General features: G+C 33.1%; 3 protein-coding genes, 1 long non-coding RNA gene and 2 pseudogenes across 11 annotated transcripts; 5 read left to right on the top strand and 1 right to left on the bottom strand.

The window, feature by feature from the left end:
• Positions 1–911: 911 nt before the first annotated feature.
• LOC104707359 (uncharacterized) lies at positions 912–3,975 on the top strand. 5 transcript variants are annotated; one of them, XR_015563792.1, is made up of 7 exons: positions 912–1,102; positions 1,184–1,301; positions 2,184–2,237; positions 2,643–2,701; positions 2,781–2,946; positions 3,053–3,165; positions 3,403–3,572. It is a non-coding gene; the product is annotated as an uncharacterized LOC104707359 (long non-coding RNA). The 5 variants fall into 5 exon arrangements; XR_015563796.1 differs by lacking the exons at positions 2,184–2,237; positions 2,643–2,701 and adding an exon at positions 3,836–3,975 and having other exon boundaries at positions 3,403–3,500; XR_015563793.1 differs by lacking the exon at positions 2,184–2,237.
• A 41-nt stretch (positions 3,976–4,016) lies between these two features.
• Positions 4,017–5,527, top strand: LOC147940229 (F-box protein At4g00893-like; annotated as a pseudogene). The gene is made up of 2 exons (XR_015563676.1): positions 4,017–4,034; positions 4,152–5,527. The product of XR_015563676.1 is annotated as an F-box protein At4g00893-like (transcript).
• A 1,874-nt stretch (positions 5,528–7,401) lies between these two features.
• Positions 7,402–8,646, top strand: LOC109126066 (uncharacterized). Its single transcript, XM_019229142.2, has 2 exons — positions 7,402–7,468; positions 8,316–8,646. The coding sequence occupies exons 1-2, from the start codon at positions 7,402–7,404 to the stop codon at positions 8,510–8,512; spliced, it is 264 nt and encodes an 87-aa protein (XP_019084687.2). The 3' UTR covers positions 8,513–8,646.
• A 4,221-nt stretch (positions 8,647–12,867) lies between these two features.
• Positions 12,868–15,021, top strand: LOC104709632 (F-box protein At4g00893-like). Of its 2 annotated transcripts, none has more exons than XM_010426210.2 (2): positions 12,868–12,957; positions 13,709–15,021. In XM_010426210.2, the coding sequence occupies exons 1-2, from the start codon at positions 12,929–12,931 to the stop codon at positions 14,805–14,807; spliced, it is 1,128 nt and encodes a 375-aa protein (XP_010424512.2). In that variant the 5' UTR covers positions 12,868–12,928; the 3' UTR covers positions 14,808–15,021. The 2 variants fall into 2 exon arrangements, with proteins under 2 accessions (XP_010424512.2, XP_087319406.1); XM_087463280.1 differs by lacking the exon at positions 12,868–12,957 and adding an exon at positions 13,006–13,368.
• A 4,118-nt stretch (positions 15,022–19,139) lies between these two features.
• LOC104707355 (DAR GTPase 2, mitochondrial-like) lies at positions 19,140–20,937 on the top strand (annotated as a pseudogene). The gene is made up of 7 exons (XR_015563177.1): positions 19,140–19,330; positions 19,457–19,642; positions 19,729–19,878; positions 19,962–20,033; positions 20,158–20,254; positions 20,334–20,499; positions 20,592–20,937. The product of XR_015563177.1 is annotated as a DAR GTPase 2, mitochondrial-like (transcript).
• LOC104707356 (protein IQ-DOMAIN 16-like) lies at positions 20,903–23,407 on the bottom strand. The gene is made up of 5 exons (XM_010423687.2): positions 23,160–23,407; positions 22,805–23,044; positions 22,149–22,433; positions 21,915–22,040; positions 20,903–21,543 (listed from the first exon to the last, which is right to left on the bottom strand). Exons 1-5 carry the CDS (start codon positions 23,268–23,270, stop codon positions 21,019–21,021), a joined length of 1,287 nt encoding a protein of 428 aa, XP_010421989.2. The 5' UTR covers positions 23,271–23,407; the 3' UTR covers positions 20,903–21,018.
• Positions 23,408–26,229: the final 2,822 nt, after the last annotated feature.

Genomic DNA, 26,229 nt, shown 5'->3' with positions numbered 1-26,229 from the left:
TAATGGCTGAGAATTTGTGGTGGCATTTCAACAATGGTAGTAAAGATGGTATAATGCGACATTCGGTGGATTCCATGACTCAGGCACTAGTGAATAGTAATTGGCCAGAATTAGTTGCTGACCCGAGAAATCTTCAATTCGATCTTTCTAAAAATGGAATGAACCCTCTCTTATTGTAGGACACAAATAAAAACATAACTAAGGGATTCACCTTTCTAGTATTTTATTGTATGTTGAGGGTAAAGATAGGATATAAAGTTTAAGGGATTCACCTTCTTAGTATATGTACAGTTTTAGTGTTTAGGGTATATTTAGGGCCCGGATAAGGTATAGAGTTTTAAGGTTTAGGATTATGTTGTTTTAGATAGTAGCTAATAATAATTATATACAAAGTAAAGAATAATATAAAGAAAATTCATTACTTTTATTGATTATAATAACATTGTGTTTGCACAATATTATTTACATATTAAGAAGATTAGGTAACATTATGACTTGTTACACAAAAAAAAGGTAACATTATAACTTATCATAATTTTCATATCCAATCTTGAAAAACGTTTCAAATATATATATATATATTTAATATATAATCATGTAAATAACTCATAAACGAATAATTAGTCAACATATATATATATATATGTATATATATATATATTTTTTAAATTAGCAAAGAAAACAAATTTTATCCCTTCGAAAACAATAGCCAGTGAAACGTTTCTTTCGGCTCGCTGACATGGCAAAATCCCAGCCATTCCTCATGGTATCTTAAACAAATGTTGAAGCATTCCAATCAAAATATATCACTTTGGATACATGACGTGGCGAGATCTTAGCCTTCGCTCAGCCTCTTTCATCTTTTTTTGATCTCTGTGAAGATTTAAGTGCTTAGAGACATATCATTATTCACTCCTTTCTTTCTCTTTAGCCTTTTTCGAATCTGAAAAAGAATTGAGACTTAGGTCCATGCTTCTTTTTCTTCCCCACCTACAAATTTTCTGATTCTCATCACTTTACTTTGGTGAAGCTACAAATCGTTTTCATTGTTATCGCATCCATTGACTGACTCATCATTTGCCTGCGCCAAACTTCTAAATCAGTTCCAAAGCTTCTCAACTTTATCCTCTCACTATTTATCTTGCTGTATCGATTCTTAAAGAGATTTTCTTTGTTGTTCTAGGCACAAGAAGATCTGCGGAGATTTATATGCTTCCTTCTCAATGAGTACACTTACCCTTTATCCTTCACTAATAATTATGATTCAGAACCAAGTCGCCTTGGTCCAGTGGTAAATGGAGGTAAGTCTCGCCACCTGAGTTTTTGTAGCAATAATTATTTGGGTTCGAGATTTTAACATAATTTTTTCCGGCACCAGAGATTAGTCTTTCCCTTTAGAAAACTTTTAAGTTATCAAAATAATAACAATAATAATAATAATAATAATAAGGTGTTTGAATATTCATAGTAAATTTGATTTAAAGTAATATTGATAATATGCAACTTCCATTACTTTTGTACTGTAATCGTTTCTTTCAGTTTGATTTTTCCAGGTGTTTCTTCTTACACTCTTTTGTGTACCGGTTTAATGAATAAGGTTTACAAGTTAGTGTTTTCTTCTCTGAGTGGATTTGATGAATTGATATTTTTCTACAAATTGTAAAAAGCTAGAAATTGCAAACATTAGGAGATCGTACTTGGAAGTAAACATCAACTCCAAACTCGGGGACAACCTTTTTTTTGTTGGAAACATGGTATTAACTCGACCCCCATGTCTTTAAACTTGCATTTTTCTTCGTCTCCATGTATTATGCATTGCTTGATTTAACACTTTCTTTTTCCTTCTATCTCTTTTTGGCCAGTTTTGGTTGATGAGCTTCAATCATGAGGCAAATCACTGGTTCTTCTCTTTTTCTTTTTTTTACTTATTTGTCATTCAAAGCATTTAATCAGCAACCTTAATATTTAAATATGATAATATAAAGAAATAAAATGTGAGGTGTTAGTTTAAGATAAGGCACACAGAAAAGTGAGAAAATAAAGATATATATTTCTCATCTAAACGAGTGAGATTTTTTTTTCTTTTGTGTTTGTTCCAAAAGCTATATGTACGAGACAGTATACATTTTTTTCTACTGAATCAACTCATGTCCTAAAATATTTGTGTATTAAATTTATTTTAGTCGCTAAAGATCTTATCGATCATCATGAATAGAGCTTCCAGCAAATCCATAGAGGTAATAAATTAACCATTTAAAAATAATAATAATCATAAGTGTTATTCGCACGTATTGATCGTCTTTTTTGTCTACCTTATTTCATAAAACTCAAGTATTAGTGCGTTTGTATCAGCAAGAAGTTTTGTCGCTAGAAACTGTTCTACATTTTTTTGGTATACATTTCTTTATTGGGAATTTGTTAGAAATGTGTTTTTTAAGATACTATTTTTTAAAAATACCCTTTTGTTTGAACATTTTTATTTTTGCTTTTTTTTACATAATTATAATATGTTAAATTAAGTTTTAGATTTTTTTTTATGATTTAAATTCTCTATTTTACATTTACTTTATAGTTTTAAGGGATATGTTTTATTATTTAGGATTTAAGGTTTAGAATTTAATCATTTTCTATATTAAAAACAGGTATTATTGAAAATAGACACTATAAAAGTGTATTTTTGAAAAATGACATAGTAAAAGAGGTATTTTCAAAAATACTCCTTTATTTTACATCTTTTTTGGTTTCTATATATTTAAATTTCAACTACCTTACTGTTCTAGAGAAGAGAATGGAGAATTAAGAGTTGGTATCAGATGAGCGGGACATCAACAAGGCCACATACCGTCTAGAGTAATATCAACACATAAGCACCATGGAGTCATCGGTTTTTCTGTGCATGTCTTTAGTAACAAATAATGTATGCTCATTTTGGTCTATAACCCGTAGGTAACTCAATTACTACATAAATTCTTATAACTTTTATTCAATTGAAATATCGCTGATTAAATTAGTTACTTCAAGAAATATATCTTGATTCTTGATATATTACCAGGTTAAACCAAATTGTTGTCAGCTACGATAAATTGTAGCTACATTAAAAAACAAATTCAATGTCAGTTCAAGATTTATGATGCGATATAAGGGTGAAAAGTTTTATGAAATAAGGTAACATCTAATCAAAATGTTTTTCTTCCTCCAAAATATACTTTTAAACACATTTTGTTTCATTGATTAAGATATTCATGAACGATTATTGGTGTTAACGATTTCTCCCCTTCCTGGAAGGGTTCATAATTGAAAATTCTACAATTGAAGTTTTATTTTTTACACTTTATTTACATTGTTTTAATCTATGTTTTAGGGTAATAAATAAGATAATTACTAATTAAGTTTGTTTTATAGGAACAATGGGATGAGCACGCATCATTTCTTAGGCGGTGACTCGATCCAAAAGCTCCTAAGAGGTCGGGCATAGTTCTTTCTGCATCGGCTTTATCTTTGTAAGTTTTGGTTTCTCCTTACGGTACTTGTCTTCATCAAACGAGTAGGATACACAACTCTTGCACTTTAAACTATGCTTTGCAAAGTACAAACTATTACCCATCCCTAGAATATCCAGTCTCGTCTCTAAGGGGTACATACTTGAAAAGGTCCTCAAGATTAGTACTACTCATCTCCTCCCTATTCAAGACAAGTTTATACACTAGTGGCTTCTCATTGTTGCATGTATACATGAGAAAGAGGCCATTTAAATTCTCTTTGACATATTAAACCATTCATCATTATGAATATAAGGCACCTATGCTCAGTCCATGCTTGATGACTCACTGTGCAGGAAATTAGATCTACTTCAGCTAAAATACCTCTCGATTTGAACCATTAATAAAAGTGACCATTGGCATAGACAAGATTGCTATGAATATTAGGGTCAAATCCAAGAGGGTAAGAAAAATATGGATTGATTCACTCAGTTTCTCCAGGATAGCAAATGCTTATACGAAGATATATCATGTAAAATGTCTAAGACGCTATTGGCACAAAAGTAGCAGATGTAGGTGCCGAAGAGAAAGCAATGGCCTGGAAGTAACGGCTTTACGCAATGTCTAAGATATAGCGAAAGCACGAATGTCATTAAACAACTGTCTTTTTAGACCATTGAAATCTATTTGGCCCTTGCATCAAGTACTGGTGCGGTACTAGCGTTAAGACCTTTTACAAGATTTCTCGTTTGTATAAGCATTTGCTATCCTGGAACAGTTGAGTTGATTACTCAAGATATTTCTTGCTCGTGAATTTGACAGGAATGACCATAGCAACCTTGTATATGCAAATGGTCTCTTTTATTGCTTTAGCTCAGGAAGTGTTTTAGTTGACATTCATCTAGGTTCCTACACAGTGAGTCATAGAGGATGAAGTGAGTGTAGGTGCCCTTTTATTTATAATGATGAATGGTTAATATGTTGAAGAGAAGTTTACTTGACTAAGTAGAATGGATAGCTTTTTCTTATTTATACATGTAGCAGTGAGAACCCACTGGTGTGTAAACTTTAATTTTCTCCTTGAATTGAGAGGGCATGAATAGTATTAGCTACTCTTGACGTGGTGACAATCTTTGCAAGAATGTATTTCTCAGAGACGAGATTCGATATTTTATGGATCAAGAACATTGTGTATTTCCCAAAGTGTGGCTTTAAGTGCAAGATTCTTGCATCCTACTCGTTCGATGAAGGCATGTATCATGTGAGTTCGCAAACGTTACAAAAAGATGGCAGAAGTAGAAAGAAACGTGCCCTCTTAGGAGTCTTTCGATAGAGACATCTCCTAGTAACGTTTTTAATTTGACGAAAAAATCATAAGCAAACTGAATCTGAACTAGAGACAGATCCTGAAGACGATCACGGATGATCCGCAGAGCTTCATAGATGATGGAGGATGGGAGTTTTTGAATCTGGACAGAAGTGATTCAGAATCTGGGGGCTCTGAGGAGTCAGACAAAGGATATGAACCATCAGATGTGGAGGTTGAGTCTGAGTCAGAGGATGAGGCCTCAGAGAGTGAGTCACTGGTGGAGTCAGAGGATGAAGAAGAGGAGGACTCAGAGCAAGAGTCAGAGGAAGAGAAAGGTAAGACTTGGGATGAACTGGAGAGAGAAGCTAGTAATGCAGACAGAGAGCATGGAGCTGAGTCTGATAGTGAGGAAGAGAGGAAGAGAAGGAAGATGAAAGCGTTTGGGAAGTCGCGGCCTGGAACTAGCGGTGGAGGCGGCAGTAGCAGTATGAAGAACATGCCACCATCAAAGCGCAACAAGCATAGTTGAAAAGGACCAGAAGTTTCGAATTTTGCTTATCATTGTTTTCATTAGAGGAGATGAAACGAAACCAGAATGTTTTTAACCAATTAGTGTTTCTTTTTTTTGTTTGTTCACGGCAAACAAAAACTAGTGTTTCGTTATGGTTTTAAAATCAGTCTTTTGTATTGTAAAAACAACTGCTTTAGATCATTATTAATTTAAGAGGTATTTTTAGTACGTTTTGGAAACAAAATTAAAGAAGTAATACGTTTACTATTTGAAATTATAGAAATAGGTGTAAGATCCATTTGTGAGATAGAATTTGTGAGAGTGGCTGTAGTTTTTTTTTTTTAATAATCATATCCCCTCATGTTTAGTTACTCAAATACTTGATTATATAATTTTTTTTTCTAATTTTTTTAAGATACATAAAATTTATGTTTTTTTCTTTATAATTTGAAGCATTTTGTTTGATGATTTTATTTGATAATATTAAATATTGTTTACAAATTTTATATCTGTACAGCTTATTAACTGTACAGATATATGAAAACTTAAAAATTAAACAAATTACATCTATACAATTATTAATGTGTAAAGATGATAATGTGCGCAAATATCTATATAGAAATATTACATATATCACTTTTGATATGAAAATATATTTGATAATGTTAAATATTTTTTACAAATTTTGTATCCATACAGTTTATTAACTGTACAGACATCTGAAAACTTAAGAATAAACAAATTACATATGTATACTTAATAATGTGTACAGATGTTTGTACAGAACCATTGTATATATCACTTTTGATATGAAAATATATTTAAATTTACTAAAACAAAATGTGTATAAACATTTGTACAGACATCTATATCTGGTGTACAGACATCTGTACAGAACCATTGCATATATCATTTTTGATATCAAAATTTAAAATTTATTTGAAATTATGAAAACAAATGCATGTTAAATTAAAGAAAAAAACATAGATTTTTTGTATCTATTTTTTCAAAAAAATAAATAAATATTATTAATTAACAAATATTTAAGTTATTAAAAAGAATGAGATGTGTAATATATATATATATATATTTATGTTTATTCCCTATGTCCCACTCTTCTCTCTCACACACTCACACAATCATACCCCACTTTGTCACTCTTTTCTCTCACACACCTACACATCCATACTCCACCTTCTCCCTCTCTATTACATTAGAGCTATTAGACAAAAAGCATATGTACTCTTTCTCTAATTACAAATAGTAAATGTAATAAAAACTTTATTATTTTTTCAAAACGTACTAAAAATACAACACACCCTTAATTTAATTCTATGCCCTAGGAAATTAATTGTTCTCATTAGAGATGAAACGAAACCAGAATGTTTAGAACATTATTAATTATATGCCCTAGGAACATTGTGGCTGCATTCAACAAGAACGACATCATCATCTCTCCCATGGAAAATGACCACATTACAATTGAATTTTTATCCCGTACCATGTCTAGAGACTAAACACAATTCACTACCTCGTTCACCTATTTCCATGCTGATGACTAGACCTGGACAAAAGAACTGTATCTGAAAACCCACCCTCGGACCGGACAAAAAAATAAACTGGTTCGAATAGGATATGGTTATAACTTATAACCAAAATATTCTATTGGGGTTTATATTATCAAATCCGTAGGTTTGGGTTTGGATCCAGGTATTACCTGATACTTCATTTGTATATCCATCAATTTCGAACATATAACTAAATATCCAAAGTATAAATCATATTTAAGCTTGATATAATCTATTTACCCAAAATTATAATTCTAAGTCCAAATGTATCAATTATAATATTTTCATATTGTATTTGTTAAAGTTTAAAGAAATACAAATTGAAATTAACTAAAAATAAAGATAGGAAACAACTGGGGAAAATATGTGGTCTAGCAAATTTACTCTTTTATAGGAATACTTATGAACTACATGTTCTTTTCTTTTCTTCTATTTTTAGAAAATTTAATTATCTATATACAACTATTGATGATTGTGTCATAAGCATTCCGATCCATCAAAAGAACGGAGAAGAAACATAAAGTAAAGCAAAAAATGGGTAAAAGGGTAAATGTCGTTGGTTTCATCACTCGTATGATTGTTTTTTTGTTGATTTTAACAGGTAATGTACCTTGAGGGAAAAAAAAACAGGTAATGTACCTTATGATTTATGAATCTCTTTAAAGTCTTATTTTTATATTTGTTTTTGTTAGATTTGTTATTAATGTTTATTCTTATCATAAAGACTATCATATATTTAAGTAACTTTAATAAAATTCATTAGCTAACGCCTAACGTTAATAAATAAATAAAAAAAGTTCCCTTTTAGTTTGAAGGTTTCTGGTTCCGTTTATAATCCAAAACATTACTTTAAAAACGAAAAAAAGTTCTTTTTCTCAAGGGTATATATCTTTTTTTTTTTTAAATGAGAACATAGTATAATGTATCATAGTTTAAAAGGATTAAAAGTGTTTTTGTGGCCACTGTGTAATTGTCGAACCGATATGCCTTTTATTTCTCGTATGATGGCATATATATCATGTGAAATTAAATTTTTACTACTAATCATTTTGTGTGAATGATATAAAAATTCATAAAATGTGAGTAGTAATCCAGAAGAATTGTACATAAATGTAGTAATGGTGCAAGTAATCATCATAGAGATTGTTATTTATTAATGTAATCTTTATATTATGGATGAACCAAACTTTCGAGCCGAGAGGATTATAACATTTGTTAGATCTAATTCTTTTTTTTTTTTTTTTTTGGTCAAAAGATCTAATTCATCAAAACCAAATAATTAATGAACTTTTATATAATTATATTGCTTTTTTCAAGTAAGCTAACTAAAACAAAGATATGATATATTTTTTACTTAGAAAGATCTTTATTTTTCTTACATATCTATGATATATATTTTAACTACAAAGATCTTTATGTTTCTTACATATCTATCACTAACTTGTTAGGAATATACGGACAAAAGGTGTGCACCTGGTACCGAGCCCCTTACGCGCGTGGAACTTGTACAAATTATAAACATGTCAAGTCCACAGAATGCGATAAAGCTTGCAAAAATATAATACATTTTGAGGGCAGATGTGAACATTTTCAGGAAAAAGGAGTAAAGAACCTAGGTTGCTACTGTTATCCAAGTATATGCTAGTGACAATTGCAAACTTCAAATCCTATGTGCAACCATACTATTTACTATTACCATCCATCAATAATATGTCATAATTTTACTCTGTGGTATAAATACAATAGTTTTATTCGTTAATATTGTTGTGAAATTTTGTTAATCAATGAGCTACATTGCCTGAGAACCTTAATTAACCTAAATTGGTTTACGTTTGTCGCTTTGATTCATCATTGAATGTGAAAACAAAACTTTAAGAGATGAGGAAGTTTTAAAGAGTTTGACAACCAACACTCTTGTCTCGGACGTAAAGCACCAGCTTCCGACACACAGCCTGCAACTTGGCTTCCACTTCACCTCTTGCCACTTTCGACCAAAAATCCCTATTTCCAACAACAATCGTTCCATAAACGATTATACACAACAAACCATACAACTTACAAGGACAAAAACCATGAGGGAGCCTCTCTTCTCCTCTCACGCCACCACCAAGGACTCGCATCCCTCCTCACATTCATGTAGGAGATGGATCTCTCTTCTTTTCCTCTTACGCCCGAAGCACAAGATCTCATTTCTCTTTCTCTCTTGGTAGCAGAACAAAGGACTCCAACCTAAATCACTCTCTCCCCTTCTCTCATACCCAAAACCACCACCCTCCTTCCTCCATTTCCCACGAGCCATCAAAGTCTCTTTTCTCTTTTCTTCCAGGGCAGGCGACGGTTGAGAGCAAGAAGGATCAAACCGCCCCTTTTAAAGATAACAAACAGGATTTTTCCCAAAATAGCTTAACTGGCTTAACCAAAACTAACTTAACTGAGCAGCTGTCAAAACCGCAGGTGTCGATCGACACTATATCTTGGATAAGGTCTCATGATCCTTCTTTTGGGACAGTATGCCAGAGAAAAGAAAACAACATTTAGTTTCTTGGGATAAAGTTTGCCCTAATTGTGAAGGAGGGTTAGGTATTTGGGCAGCTAAAGACATGAACAAAGAACTTATAGCGAAAGTGGGTTGGAGATTGATTAATGAGAAGGATAAGCTATGGGCTCGAGTGGTGAGGAGCAAGTTTAAAGTTGGCACCATTCATTATACTATGTGGACTGGTGTTAAGAGTAACTGGTCTTCAACATGGAGAAGTGTGGGGGTTGGTTTGCGAGAGGTTATTTATCCAGGTCATATTTGGGTTATTGGTGATGGGAGAACTATCAGCTTTTGGCAAGACAGATGGTTGTCGACGGATACACTAGCGGAGTGTGCTATGGGTGGTCTTCCACCTAAGAATGAGGCAGCGTTGGCACAAGACTTATGGGTGGATGGCGTAGGATGGGATATGGCTCGCTTTACATATTCTCACACATAGTGTTTGTAGCTAATGGCAGTAGTGTTGGATAGTTTTACAGAGGCAAGGTCAGGGTTTCATGGGGGCTAACTTTTGATGGTAAGTTTATTGTTAGCTCTGCTTATACCATGGTAACCTGGAATAATGCTCCAAGACCACATATCTCAGAGTTTTTCAGTCGCATATGCGGAGCTGTGGTACCAGAAAGGGTACGAACCTTCCTATGGTTGGTGGTGAATCAGGCTCTTATGGTGAATGTTGAAAGACAGCGCAGACATTTATGTGATTTGAATGTTTGTATGGTTTGTAAGGGCGGAGTGCAGATAATTTTGCATGTTCTGCGTGATTATCCAGCTATGTCAGGTGTGATTTAGACTGATCACAGAACGGAAGAGAAATGTGTTTTTTTGCTCAGTCCTTGATGGAATGGCTTTACGATAATTTGGGAGACGGAGTGACTACAGAGGCCTGTCCATGGTCAATTATCTTTGCAATGATAGTTTGATGGGGTTAGAAGTGGCAGTGTGGAAATATCTTTGGAGAGAGGGGTAAAAGACGAGGTAGAGTCAGATTTCTCAAGGATCTAGCTCAGGAAGTGGCCACGACAAATCAGAGTTGTGAGGAGGGTAGTGTGACGTCAAGTAGGGTAGAACGAATGATAGCTTGGGTGCCACTAGGACCTGGTTGGTTGAAAGTAAATACAGATGAGGCCTCTCATGGTAATCTAGGATTAGCCACAGTAGGAGGTGTTCTGCGTAATGAGATAGGTGAGTGGCAGGGTGGCTTTGCACTGAATATTGGACGCTGTTATGCTGGCTTTGCACTGAATATTGGACGCTGTTATGCTCCTTTGGTATAACAGTGGGGTGTTTATTACGGATTGTACTTGGCTTAGCAAAGAGAACAACAAATATAATAATAACACACATGAGAATCTTTTTTCATGTAACTGATCTTTGAAAGAAAGAGAAAAATTTAAGCGAGCAACTCTTCTCTCCCTTTCAATGTTTCTCTTTCTTTTGATCATACATATCATGTTGAGCATCTACGTTGTGATCCTCTGGCTTGTCCTGAGAATAATTAGATTGAAACTATAAAATCAAATTCCATTTTCTTGTAGACTTTGGTTCTATATCCGAAAAAAATATAATTAGGTATTGTTTCAGTTTCTTACCTGAAACCCCTGTTGTTTCAAATTCTCTTTAGCTTCTCTCCTTTGCCTCTCGGTGGTCTCTACTCTCGGTTTCTGAAAATCTATTCAGCTTTGACGCAGTTCATTCAAAATGACTCATGATCATAAATGAAGATGAGTAACTTAAATTAAGAACATGTAAGTCATGCTTTATTACTATTCTATACCATTGCATGTTTGTATAATGCCAACTCCTTTTCATGGCCTCTTTGACATCTATCTTCAAATCTTTTTCTTGATTCACTCGCTCTCCATTCCTGACTTCTAGACTAAGAATGAAAATAGAAAAAAAAACGTTATATCAAACAAATAAATTGTCTAAGGTTTTAGTTTTCTTACCCTCTTCTGCATCTCAACATGTCAATGTCTTTGTTGCAGCTGAATCCCTTGTACGTCTGAGTCCAAAGTCTTCTTGCACCTGAGAAGTTCTTATATACTCATGTTTCAGAATCCATGGGTCTTCTAAGGATCCATGAACACACCAAGGGGATGATAGAAATTTTTATTTTGTTGAAAATTTTTGAAACCTAATAACGTTTTCATAACCTATTTACTTTCCTTTTGTTATTGTTACGTTGTATTCTAAAGGCTAAAGCCAATATATGGTATTACTGTTAATATATAGAGAACAATACACACAAATAAACCGCTTGAAACGCGCCAAGCAAACGTTTTTATTCAATCTTATATAGAAATCTCGTTTCTTACAAGACTTGAAACTAAGCTCACTCTCTTATCTAACACAAACCTTGTGTAGATCTAAAAGAGTTAAACACACTCACCTTCTAAGCTTTTTATGATTGCTTGAAGGTTACAAATCTCACAACTTTTATCCCACGAGTGCTAACCCTTTTGGCGGCTAGCCCTAGTCTACTTATATCCATACAAATGATCTCTAACCTAAATATTTGTGTATCTTAACGAAAAGAAAATATTTTTTATCCCCAAAAATATTTATTTCCTTATCTCCTCGAATCAAATATACTCTTAATATCTTCAAGTATATCTTGATCTCTTCTTTCTTTCTTATCAAGCATCTTGTCATCACATCTCACAATCTTTCTCCACATCAGCATTTCACGCTACGTCAGCATATCAGACTTCTGAGACTCTTCACAACATCTTTATCACCTTCAGAGCTCTATTGCACTTGCACTTTCGATTACTTTTTTCAAAAGCTAATACTTTTGAACACCACTTTAAATAACTAGCGACATGTCATATACGCATATAAGTAAAAAAAACTTTGCTGGAACCTAAAATAGTTAATTGTTTGGTAAATAAAAATTTTGAAAAATGTTTTTTTCTTTGCAAGGTTTACATGCACTTATTGATGTTTAAAATAGTTAACTATGACGACATTACTTAAGTATTAGTCACTAAAGAATAACCCAAATATATATTTCTTAAAATGATATATAAATAATCTTTTTGTATCAGCTGGCTAAACAGAATTATTGTATATGTAAATATGTTTTTAATTAGTTTTCCTATTTCGTTAAGAAAAATGTTAACTTTTTGACACATAACTAACATTTGATCGATAAACTAACACATGTCTCAATGGATTTTGATTTTTTGCACTTTCTCTCGATGGATTATAGCTAATTTTTTTTCATCTAAAAAATAACATGTAAATCATATCAAATCGATGCCAAAAAAAAACAATCATATCAAATCTGTATTATCAAATCCTTTTCTGTTTTTGTTAGTTTTCTTTTTTTTTTTCCTTTAAAGGAAACAAAATCTAAGAAAAATGATTGTATGATACACATCTATATTAATATTTTTAAATATCTATATATATTATCTAATTTCATAATCTTATTAAATAAAATAAAATAAATTTTGGAAACGTATCAAAATCTAATCAATAGACAATTTTTTATTTGCTGTGACACAAAAATTCAAAATGACTGATCAGAGAGGAAAGCTTATCTTGTAAGTTCTATCTCTCTATCTCTTTCTCTCTCTCACACACACAATTCTCTCTCGGATTGAAAATGGTAATATAATATCAAAGGTTTTCTCAAAGTATTTGATTAGATTATAGTCTTTGAATTTCAATATGTACATGATTTGAAGGATCTCTGGGAAGTCAGAAGATTTAGGGATTCTAAGACTTATCCACGATGGTTTAGGGTTTTGTTTTTTTGTTGTTGTTGTATTAATCGTAATCGTTTCTTTGGTTTTGTTAATCGTAATCACAAGATATAAGGATTCTAAGATTCAATATGTATCTCTACTGTTAATTTCGGTTGAATCTGAATAGGTTTTCAAAATTTAGTTTCACAATTTTTCAAAATTCAGCAAATTTAGGGGTTTTATGACGACCTATCTACGATGTTTCAGGTATTTTTTTTTTCCTTGGGTTCTCTAAAATATCATATTAAATGTAGAATCTAGCATGATTTACTGATCTGATGCCTTAAATATAATAACTTCGACTATGAAACAATTAGGGTTTTTAAGACGTATGCATCATGTTTTATGGGCTTTCTTCAAGCATCTTGCAACGGCATAGGACTCCCAAAATTTACGAGACATTTTTTTTTCATGGTTTTGTGGTATTTCATATCTTACGGCTCCAAAAGCAAACCCATCTATAAGTGTTTTAGGCTTTCTTGAAGCATCTTGCAATCCAAAGACAAACACAATTATAAGGTACTTGTTGATCGAAATCTATATGTAGGTCAAACGAAGATGTCAGTAACAATGGGCAAGAGAAGAAGGTTTTCCCTTTTGCAGACCTTCCATCAAGCCTTTTGGAGTTAATAATGTATTGTCTTGTCTTAAGAGATAACATTCGTGCGTCAGCTGTCTGCAACGCATGGCGCAAAGTCGTTGAAGCTGTTCGGGTTGTGGGAAAGCATCCATGGGTTATCACCTTTCGGAAACGTGACGACTTGATTGTTCTCTATGATCCAATGGAACGAAAGAGGTACACACTTAATTTACCCGAGTTAGCTGGAACCGATGTTTGTTACTCGAAAGACGGATGGTTGCTTATGCGCAGATCCAGTTTAGTGGACATGTTCTTCTTCAACCCTTATACTCGAGAGCTTATAAACTTGCCAAAGTGTGAGTTGTCTTTTCAGGTCATTGCTTTCTCCTCCACCCCCACATCGGGTACTTGTGTGGTAATAGTGTTAAGACCGTTTACGAGATACAACGTTCGTATAAGCATTTGCTATCCTGGAGCAACTGAGTGGGCTACTGAAGATTTTTCTTGCTCTCTTGGATTTGACCCCTACATGCATAGCAACCTTGTCTATGCCAATGGTCACTTTTATTGCTTCAGCTCGGGAGGTGTTTTAGTTGACTTTGATCTAGCTTCCGGCACAGTGAGTCATCAAGCATGGAGTGAGCATAGATGCCCTTATATTCATAGCGATGAATGGTCAAATATGCCGAAGAGAATTTACTTGACTGAGCAGAAGGGAGAGCTCTTTCTCATGTATACATTTTGTAGGGAGAAGCCGATGGTGTATAAACTTGTCTCCTCGAATTGGGAGGAGATGAGTAGTACTACTCTTGATGGTGTGACCATCTTTGCAAGTATGTATTCCTCAGAGATGAGAGTGGATGTTCTAGGGATGAGGAACAATGTCTACTTCCCAAAGTATGGCTTAAAAAGCAAGACTTGTACATCATACTCATTCGATGAAGGCAGGTACCATAAGCAGTTCCCGAAAGTAAAATATATGTGGCAGATGCGGAAAGAACTATGCCCTCTTAGGAGCCTTTGGATAGAGCCACCGCCTAAGAACGTCTATGATTCGATGAAATGATAAGCAAACGGATGATGTTAAAGGTAATTAAGTTGAGCTTTAAGTTTTCTTTTTCTATTTGATATATGTATCGACCATTGCATGTATGAAAACTTACATTTCAGTTTTGTGTTCTAAGTTACAAATTTGTATGCGAAATTTGGACTGTAGTTTTATTTTTAAGATTCTGGACACCTTGGAATTTTTCTCATAACCCGTTTACATTCCATTGCTCTTTTTTTTACATTGTTTTTATGTTGTCATTAATATATGACTTTAGATACCAATATTGGAGAACAACGGTTTAAGTCCCATTCCCAATAAATCCGTTTAAGACAAATGATATGCATCTAAGTATAAGGAACGCCGCGCGCGTAGAGCCTTCAATAGTTAAACTATAGGAAATCTTAACTTTTGTTTTTTGCAAGGCTCATGCAATTATTGAAGCCTAAAATGTAAGAAAATAATTATTTTTTACCCATGTATATGATCTTATAGCTAGTAAGTTTTTCAATTGGATTTGCTATATATCTATTTTTTTAATAATTACTTGGTAATCAAAATGACAAGCACTATGCTGCATGTCATATTCAGGTTAATTACTTGTCCTCATACTTGTCACCAATGTTTTCATCTCTATGATGGATAGTTGAGATTAAATTAGAAACAAAATCTTTATGAGGAATGAGGTCTTCTTCCCTCCGATAAATAGATGGTTTGCTCCCTCACAAATCATCATAAGAACAAAAACAACACATAAATAAAAAAATTAATAGGAAATGAGAGAGAAACCTTATCTTCTACCTAAAGATCATCTAAGAATTTATATTCGAGTCTTCAAGCCATTAAAGAAGAAACTTTCAAAAAACCATTTAAGTAAGCATCAATTCTACAATGAGTGGAGGTATTACTTTAACTCTCTTTATGATTCTATTATGTGATTAATATAGATGTTTAAGATCTTAAGATTCATGTTAAAACATGTTTAACATAAAATAGTTAACTACAAAAGACACTACTTATGAATATTAGACATCACTGTCTCCTGCCTCTAAACATTGGCGAAAATGTACATTTGAATATAAGAGAAACAAAAAGTTAGAGAATGGTGTTGTTCTTCTGGAGGTCGCGAGGGACCACAACGGAAGAAGAAAAATTGCTCTCTACTTCTTTCCTCTCTTTTAGACGTAGTTTTTACTGGATATTTTAACAAAGCTTTTTCCCCATATTTTCAGTCGTAGTTGTTGCTGGATACTTTAACTAAGCTTTTTCCCCATATTTTCAGTCGTAGTTGTTGCTGGATATTTTGGCGTTTGATTTAAGTGGCACGATGACGCCAACCTTTTTTTCTTCCACATGTAAACTGTCTCTCAAATGTAAATTGATTGCCAACACTAAAATTTATAAAATAAAACTTAAATATACAAATCTAAAATTATTCTCATGGAAAAAAAAATTATAGGAATTTTTTAATGTTTTCACTTGTGTATTAAAAATAGTATATGTGTTGAGATTTATATAATAAAACTATACTAATATTTTCAACCAAATAATTCACCTTTAGCAAATATATGAAAGAATATATCCTCATCTTCATATTCACAATGGATTCCAAGAAGATAATCGTTATTCTTTTGAATCATGGTTCTTGAAAAGTGACCTCGTTATGGTTCTTTAGCTTGTTGAATTTAAAGAGCTTCTGAATATATCAAAATATCACAATTATGGTGAACATTGAGCAGAAATAAGAATTAAGATTTATTGTGGATGAATTCATAATGACAGTTGGTTAGTGATAGCTTTTTTGTAATACTTTACTTTTTGAAAAGAGTGATATCAACATTTATAGAATATATATATTTATGTTGTCGTGGAAACTGATAAATTTTGTTATTAATTAGCATTTGCTGAAATATTAACTTATGCATATGCTTATAGAGCAACATTTTAAAGTTTACAGTCCCAACTAACCATGCCCCAAAAGGAATAATATAAAGCGTTATATGATTGAATTTCTAGAGCATGAGCTATGTAGAAATTAGAGAAGGGTTTTGGAGAAAAGTGTTTATTATTGTGTCGTTTTCGTAATCAATAATACAAAGGTTTATACAACAATATTAGGGTTTATAATAACCGACATAAATAAAGTCCAACATGGAATATCAACCAATACACCAATACTCCCCCGCACGACAAATGTGGTACGCAAAACACAAACTTTGCAATCATAAGTGGAACACGTATGTTATGGACACTTGTCAAAGACAAACAAATCATGTCAACAAACTCTTCCGACAATAAACTTTAATCTTGAAAATAGAAGTGGAACTTCAGCTCGTCTTTGACCTTTGGTAAAAGGGAATACCAACATCTCATAGGTGCAAATCCTGATACTTCACAAATAATTGTCTTTATCTCGGACAATCTACAAATCGGACTAAAAAAAACTAACCTAAAAATATGAGCGTTCCAAACAACTCAACCGTAATGGTGAAACTATTACCATATAAAAACTCAGAAAAAAAAAATCATAACTCAAACCCATATAAACCATAAACCGTAGAACCATTATCATTATTTTAAATATAAAAAAAATTTCCAAGTAATTATTGTAAAAAAACCCAAAAACTATTCAATAAAACAAAAAAAACATACGACAATATTCGTTATTTAATAAAACAAAAAAACATACAACAATATTCGTAAGGAACAACCTCAAAATCCCATTAATTAAACTATTGAAAAGTAAATAAATTAAGAATACTAACCAAAACCCATTAGCTCTTTCACTAAAAACCAAACGTGAACACAAATCCACAAATCCACACATCACATCATCTTCATCATCTCTGTCTTCACCGTCTCCCATGTCTTTTCCACCAAAGGTCACCGTCTCCATGATTTTTTTTTCTTGTTTACAAAGACTTTAATACGAAAGCGTTAATTTAGAATTGTCTGCTCTGATACCATGTAAAATCTAGATAACGGTTTTGGGGAAAAATGTTTATTATTTTGTCAGTCTCTTAATCAATGATACAAAGATTTATAAAACACCAGCTCTTAGAATTTACAACAATATTAGAGTTTATAATAACCGACATAAACAAAGTCCAATATGGACTGTCGGTCCATACACCAATAAGTTACTCTCTTCTAGCTTTCCTCTAAGAGAGTCAACGACATTTCTTTGTTTGGGATTTCATAGCATCCAGAGTTCTTTTAGCCAACAAATCTATGTTAAGTTTTCTAGAGACATAATTCAGTCTATGATTATTAGTCTCATCCCAATTTGTACATATTATACATATACTATTCAAGAGAGACCACAATTATATCATCATAACCTCTTTCACCCTTTTAGAAAAACACTTCATCCACTAACATAACTTAAAATACTCAATGAACAGCCTAACTAAGCAGTATAAACTCCAAAGATAGGACTTCAACACCGATAGAGATTATTCCAAAACATAAAATAACTAAAGACGTAGATAATATCCCAAACACAATGAGCAAATAATACACGCAAAGAACGCAAAGCATACAAAGCACTCAAACCACGCTCAATGCATCTCCATCGATTCGGTTTCACCACTCTGATCTTGAAATTTATTGGTTGGAATGCATGGTATGAAACAATAAAAGGGGTATCTGATATCATACAAAGAACGTTGCATTTTATCAGATAACAATCTATTTGCTTGCCCAACCAACTTGAAAGCATCTTCTGCACCAGCAAACTTGTTCTTGTCCGGATGTAGAAGCAACGAACGCTTTTTATATTGCTTCTTGATCGTGTCCTCATTAGCTGATTGCTGAACCTGAAGTATACCATAGCAATTCTCCATCCCGTTGATATTGTTTTTTGCAAAACAATGCACTTCACATACGACTATCATCTTATAAATGTTTTCGAGGTTCGGGAAGAATTTTTTAGCTATCATAAGTAATTTATGAGCTTCAACAAAGTCACCAGCCTTCATTTTTTCTTCAGCTAAGTTTTTCGCCCATAGTGCCTCATCCATTGTTTGCTAATTGCGATGAACCTCTTAAACCCAAACCTCCTAATCAGCTAAGTCAGGGAAACACAAAACCTACTAATTAATCATAATCTTGCTTCATACAATACATTAAACTGTGAGTTCTACACACACACCAAGAACCTGAAGTGCACGACAGGAGTAAACAAAACCTAGTCAAGGGACGATGATAATAAAACCCTAAGTTTGAATCAATCTAGTTCCTTAAATAAAATTGGGTTAAATATGGGCTTTGGGTTTGAAGATTTAAGGCTCATCTAAGCTCAAATTTGGTTCATATTTATGGGCTTTTAAGGTTTCGAAACGCGCGTTTGCTTTATGTTAAAAAAAATGGCAACGGGTAGGAGAAGCTGGAACATTGCGAGGGAAATCGGAGACGCCGTGATCAGTGCGTCGAGAAACCCAAACCGGAGATGGTACGGACCACACATGGCCGCAGCGGTTCGGGCAATCTCCGAACGTCTTCCGCTAGTAGATTTCGTACTGGAAATCAGAGATGCTCGTGTTTGTTTTCTTCTTCTCACACCACTTTTTGCCTTCCAGGTGTTCGATTAATTGCCTCAAAGTACTAAACTAAGTTTTTTTTTTTTTTTTGTTGCTTCTCTTTTGTGTGTGTGTGTGTGTGTTTAGATTCCATTGTCTTCTGAGTATGAATTGTTGAGAAAGTTTTCGCCTTTACTGGCAAAACGGATCATTGTGTTGAACAAAATGGAACTCGCGGATCCTTTGGAGTTGAAGACGTGTATGGATTACTTTAAGGAGAGAAACTATCTTTCGTTTGCAGTAAATTCACATAACAGTGAGCGTGTCAAGCAAGTAACCGCTAATTCTCGAGATTTCATCTTTCAGTTCTTTATTCTCAAGGCTAAAGAAACTTAAAGACAACTCTTTCTTTTTTTCAGTTTCTCAACTTCTTGCAGAGTCAAGTTAGGGAATCACACAAGGCTGGTAATTCTGGTCATACCACAACTATGATGCTTCTTGGGGTTCCTAACGTAGGAAAGTCCGCTCTCGCCAACTCTCTTCATCAAATTGGGAGGATTAGTGCTAGCTGGTAAATTCCTATCTTCTCAAAAGATCGTTGCTCTGTTGTCCTAATCTCAATTCCACATGATTGAATTTAAACATATTTACAGAGAAAGGTAGGCTAAAGCATACAACAGTTAGCTCGCAGCCTGGAGATACTAAAGACATAATGAGCTTGAAGGTTTGGTCTCTTACTTGAAATTATGTCACTTCAGCTTCTCTGTATGCTTATTACCTTCCTGTGTATCTGAGGTGTGTGTGGTGCTACAAGATTTAGTATGGCTTGAGAATTTATTTGTTTTCAGATCGGTAGCCATCCCAACGTTTATGTACTGGACACGCCTGGAATTTTCCCTCCTAATCTGCTTGACGCTGAGATCTGCTCTAAATTGGCATTAACAGGTTTGATCAGCTCTAAGTTTCTGTATTCTTATTCCCAGATAATGTAGTGAACTTATCGGGCTTTCTTTCCCTAATGTAGGAGCTATCCCGGATGATATAGTTTGGGTGATCGAACTAGCACGGTTCTTTCTGACTATACTAAACTCGAGCCATGAATACAAGAAATGGGAAAAACTGCACAAAACTCAGGATTTAACAAGAAGTTTATCCAATGCAAGACTCGGTACGCAACAGATCATACACAGGTACCAGAACAAGATATTAGCATTATCTTCTAATCAGTAATCTATCATCATTTGCTGTATCAATATTCCGTTTTTTTTTTCTTCATTTTCAGGATTTTATAGTTTACAATGTTCGAAGAGTTCTGTATGAGACAATTTCAGCATTCGACGGAAACTTAGAAGACGAAATCAGCATGGTGAATCTTATAGAGACGCAATTCGCTGCATTAAGACCGGTTCTTAGGGTTTCAGAAGAAGCAAGTGAGTTTGCTGATCTCAGAGTTGCTTCTAAGATATTGAATCTATATAGAACTGGTAGGCTTGGACGTTACACTTTAGAACATGTCTCTACTGTAGCCAAATTTTAACAAAAGCCTTTATAAAATTTATGTGATTGTCTACGGCGTAGAGAATCGATGTTAAATTGTTTAAACTGAGAATTGTAACTTTGTTCTCTAACTAAAGCTTTTGGCACAAGGAAACAATAAAACCCTAAACAAGTCGCATGATCGTTAAGATTACAAAAACAATAGAAGTCTCTCACTTTAACCACCGGAGATCAGTTGTCGAACAAGGCGAGAGTTTTCCGGCGTACCCATCACCGTAACAACAAGAATAGTCAGATTCATGATCTCCCCAAAGACAACCGTTATAAGCACTCTTAAAGCTCGGACTCCTCAAACTCTCTTCCTCCGCATAACAGAGCCGCTTCTTAGCAGTAATCGGTCTCCGCCGTGGCGTGCTCTGAGTCCTTGCCTTCGCCTTTGCCGACTCCGTAGCCGACATGTAGTTTGGCTGCACCGAGGAAGGTGAACACGGTATCCTAGGACTAGCTGATCTCACCATAACGGATCTTGAAGCTCTGCACGACGGTGGAGTCGTTGGATACGATCTTTGATGATGATGAGTGTTTAATTCAAGTGTCTTGATTTGATCTCTAACGTTTGTAGAGTTGGTGATTGTGTCGTCCCATTGCTTTGTAGCCATCCAACGATCAAGCCATTGTGTTCTCTCTAGAAGCTCATCGTCACCGGCTGATTGATTCCGGTACGACCGACTCCGAATCTTTCACATAAACCGGGTAAATTAGTATCATTTTACACGATATTTTAAAATAAAATATATAAATTTTAAGGTCTGAATTTTTTATCAATTTTTTTATTTTCAATTGTTAACAAAATAGTGTAAAATCTAGTTGACCAATTTTATTTTGTTTTCAATATATTTCCTTAATTTTGAAATATTTTCAAAACAAATAAAAACAGTTTTTTCCCTAAAGAATTCGAATTATTGGATTTTCTTGGTAATTAATTTAACATTTCAATCAGGTTTTTTTTCAAATGTTATTAAAATCAATTTCCATATTTAGTCAAGTTTAAAAAAAAAACTGAACTACATAAGGTTTGCAATATTCATGTTGATGCCATAAAAAATACCTGATTAGAGAGAGCAAGTGCTTGTGCTTTCTCACGTTTAATAGCAATCTCTAACTTCTTCTGCAAAATAGATTCTGTTTCTTCCGAGTCAAATTCATTGTTGGTGCATCTACTCATATCCCTCGACTGCAAAAAAACAAATAAACAAAACAAAAACAGACAATTTAATGGTCAGCACATCACAAAGAAACAAAAAAATTAAGATGTGTGTTTTGTATATTTTCACTCACTAACCAGAGATCTACGGCTACGGATGTCTTGAAGATATGTTTTGGTGTCCCAAAAACCGTTAGATTCAGCGAACATCGAGTTACGTCTTGCTTCAATGTTATAGTTACGGGATGGTGATGATGATAAGACTCTTGGCCGTTGTTGATGATGATTAAGTACTTGATCTTGAACTCGAACCAAAGCTTTGATGCATCTTAGAGTAAGTTTGGCTTGGTTTCTTACATTGTTACCTCTCACTAATGCTTGTAGCTTCACTATCCCTCTCAATGCCCGTAATGCTCTCCTCGACTTTTTCAATATAAATGCAAATATTAGACATACATAAATTCCAAATTTGTCATTTAAAAAAAAAAAAAAAAGGAACTCATTTAGACATATAACATAAAATCTTTACCAATGTAAATTTAATAAAATGTATGACCAAAACAACCACTATCCCATGATAATTAATAATCTGACAATTTTTTATATATTTTTTGACAAATTGTTTGACAATTTTAGAACTCTTTTTATAGAGAAATTTAGAACACATTAAGAACATATAACACAAAAAAATTAACCAAAAATCCTAAAAACAATATTTTACGAATTTCAAAATATGCAAATGTAAATGAACAAAACTTTCCTAAAAATAAAATAATAAATTTATATATACTTACGAGGTAGCCTCGGAAAGCTGTCTGAATAACAATGGCAGCACAATGACGTCTAATAAAACCCGGAGGTGCCTTTAGTTTAACGATCTCGGCGACAGCTTCATCCACGGCGGAGACAGTAACCGCAGGTTTCTCTTCCTCCACTGTCTCCACCGTAAGAACCTTACGGACAGTGTCTTCTACTACAGAATTTGTAGTTTCGAGTTTGGTCTTTCTAAATATCCATCCTTTCTTTTCATTTTTCTGCAAATAGCACAATAAAATAAAATAAAAAACGAAACTATTGCGTTAAAAACTCCGATTAGTAGACAAGTTTCCAAGTGGTAGTTAAAAAACAGCAGAGAGTTGAAATTAAGACCTTGTAATCAGTTTCTTTCTTGTGAGTCTTCTTGTGATCTGAGTCTTTTGATGGTGACCAGAGAATCTTTTTCACGGCCGTGAACCATGACGTTCCGTTCTTCTTAGCCATTTTAAGTTAACGTTTTCTAAAACTGACAAACCAGAGAGAAAGAAAAAAGTTATGTAACTACTCAGCTAAGTGAAGTTGATGCTCATGTAAGTAAAGTAACTACGAGACTCAGGAAGTTAACATGAATGTGTGTGTATATATATATAGTATACACGACGAGAATAATAAATAATGAGTTAATTTGGTAATTCTTTATATATATATATATATATATTTATTTGGTTAATATTAATTTACCTATTAATAAAGATATAGTAACAATAATTAATACGTCGAATGATAATATAAAGTCTAAAGACTTGTGTAATAAAAATAAAAAAACCTCGTGTCCCAAATGTTTATATCTAGGCAAAAAAAACAAAAATCAATTTCTTGATAAGTTTTATTGTTCTTTTTTCAAATAGCTTAAATTCTGTAATTTAATTTAATAATGAATTCTTAATAACATTAAAAAAAAGTTAATACCATCTTAAACGTTTAGTTTAAGTTTAATCAAAATTGATTATCTCTTTCAACTCTCTTGCTTGATTTGTGTGTACATACAAAACAGTTTCGCGTACGTCCAAAATAAAGCAACAGTTACACATTCTCCACTGAACATAAAGTAGAAATAAGAACAGCTGTTGATGAACTACTAATGATGATTATGATAAAAACAAAATTAATTAAATTAAGTAATAGACTAAAATGTTGTGATGATATTATTATATAACAAAACAAGGGAGGCATCAGAATGGTTGCAGCTTTTGGGTAACGTTACGTTGATATATTAATTGGCAAGTGCACTTGCACAGATGTTACATGGGATTATTAAATAAAACCATTAATGTAGTAATATAGTAAATGAAAGATTTTGACGGTCCAAGATGACATTGTAAACAATCACAAGCCACAGACTTTAATGTCTCGTTGTACCAAGAATCCAAAGTTCCCAAATGATTTAATATTTTAAACTTCTTGTGTTTAGTTGTAATTTGCTCTCTTCATTGGCGTCACTTGTGTAAAAGAATCCAGTGACTACATTTCTTCTTCGTAGATTGAGAAATTGAAAGATATTATACAACTTGGGTGGCTAGAGAATGTAGTCTACAAGAACTCTTGTTTTCTTGGATAAGAAATCTTATTATAGTGACTATAATAAGATTTATTGATATGTTATTTAACCAAACTAATAAATTTTATGGAAGTAAAAACATAAACTATGTTATTATTAACTTCCATTAGAAAAAACTTACTGATACATTCATTCATGTAATGACCAAAAAAATCTATGTTTGATAAATTATGTTAAATATAATTATAAAAAATATATGTCCGGATATACACATATATTTACGAGATTTTTAAGAGCGATTATAAATCTCGATTCGTAATTTTGGTCGATATCTATTAAACTCAAATTGTTTAGAATCAGGTTATAAGTTATAACCATTAATTACCAAAATTGTGTGGGTTTTCTAGAGCAAAAAACAAGCCAAAAGTTGCAACAAAGAATTACACAGCAAATTGTACTTTATTCATGATCATGGATAATACAATTCACCCTATTCCTATCACTATCAGAAATCATTATCTAAGGTTCTACTACCAACTTAGAATTTGGATTTAGTTAGGCGTTTAAAGAGTGGTTATTAATGCTAACTAAACCTACAAATTACGGATGTAAAACTCAACAAAAAAAAAATCCTCATGCATACATGATAGATACGATACGAATACGACGATAATAAAAACGAGGCGTGCAAATGAAGGACGACAAGACCTCGAAGACTACAAAATAATGGTTTTAGCCAAAATACAATTTTGAACTGAGATTCTTTGATTTTTATTTTAACTTTTTATATAGCATCAAGAAAAGAGTATCATGAGTGAGTGAGTTTTTGCTTGGACTAGTCAAAACCTCCATGTCTAAAAATTATTGGCAGTGAACTTTTAGACACATTTGGTAATGGTTTTTGATAAAGCTCTTAAGAATTATTTAATTTACCGATAAGATTTTAATTCTTTCGTAATTCATGAACTTCCATCTTTTGTAATGATTTTTTTTTTATTAATGATGTACCTCTTTCAAGTTCTTTCTCTATAACGGAATGTAAATTAGAAAACCCTAACAATAAACTAAAATTATGCTGTCCATATTTGGTAATGATGTAGAGATATATATAGTCCATACACAGAATCAAGATGAACATCGTTAAGGATTTAAAGTTACATAGAGTTTAGATAATTAATATGTACTAATATAAATCAATTCGAGCATTGTTTTCATATAGAGGAATATTTTTTTGTCACTATTATTACCTATTAGGAGGAATTAGAAGGTGGGATTTAGATTTAGCATTAGAGGATAGAGGATAGAGGATAGAGGCTAGAGTGCATGATGAATCCATGCCCATGTGAGTTAGTGGTCTATAAATTTCATAAAGTGAACAATAAATAATTTTTAGGTATATTGAAATTAGTTGTTCAATTATTACTGACATTTGTTTAATTAGTACGATTAGAGTACACCTATAATCTCAGGGCAATAAAGTCATTAACATTGACCACATAATGGGACCTGAATAAGGCCTGAGCCAATACGGCATTGTCCTACTCTCTGCGCCTATCAATAATTGTTGTTGTTTTCTGCATAACTATTCTTTTCCAAAAACTTTAATTTCTAATTTAAGGACACTAAACAGTACTGTGTATTAATCAGTTATGGGCTTGTATTTATATCATCACTAATGGACTGAAGTGGCTTTAAGTGAGTTTAGGCTTTGCTTACATCACTATCTCACTAGGTTTAAAGCCTTGTTTTAAAATCGATCTCAGCACCCGTGTTAATCGCCAGATACACGCTGGGCAGCTCCTTACCGCCGGGATTTTACCCTAATCGGCCAATAAAACAGGAAATTTTTTTTTTGAAGATCTTTGAACTTCTAATTATGATTTTTTTTCATAGATCTATTATTTG

Source organism: Camelina sativa, chromosome 8 (genome assembly GCF_030686135.1).
Source record: "Camelina sativa cultivar CO46 ecotype springtype chromosome 8, ASM3068613v1".
Lineage (NCBI taxonomy): Eukaryota > Viridiplantae > Streptophyta > Magnoliopsida > Brassicales > Brassicaceae > Camelina > Camelina sativa.
This window is presented reverse-complemented; position numbering and strand designations above follow the sequence as displayed.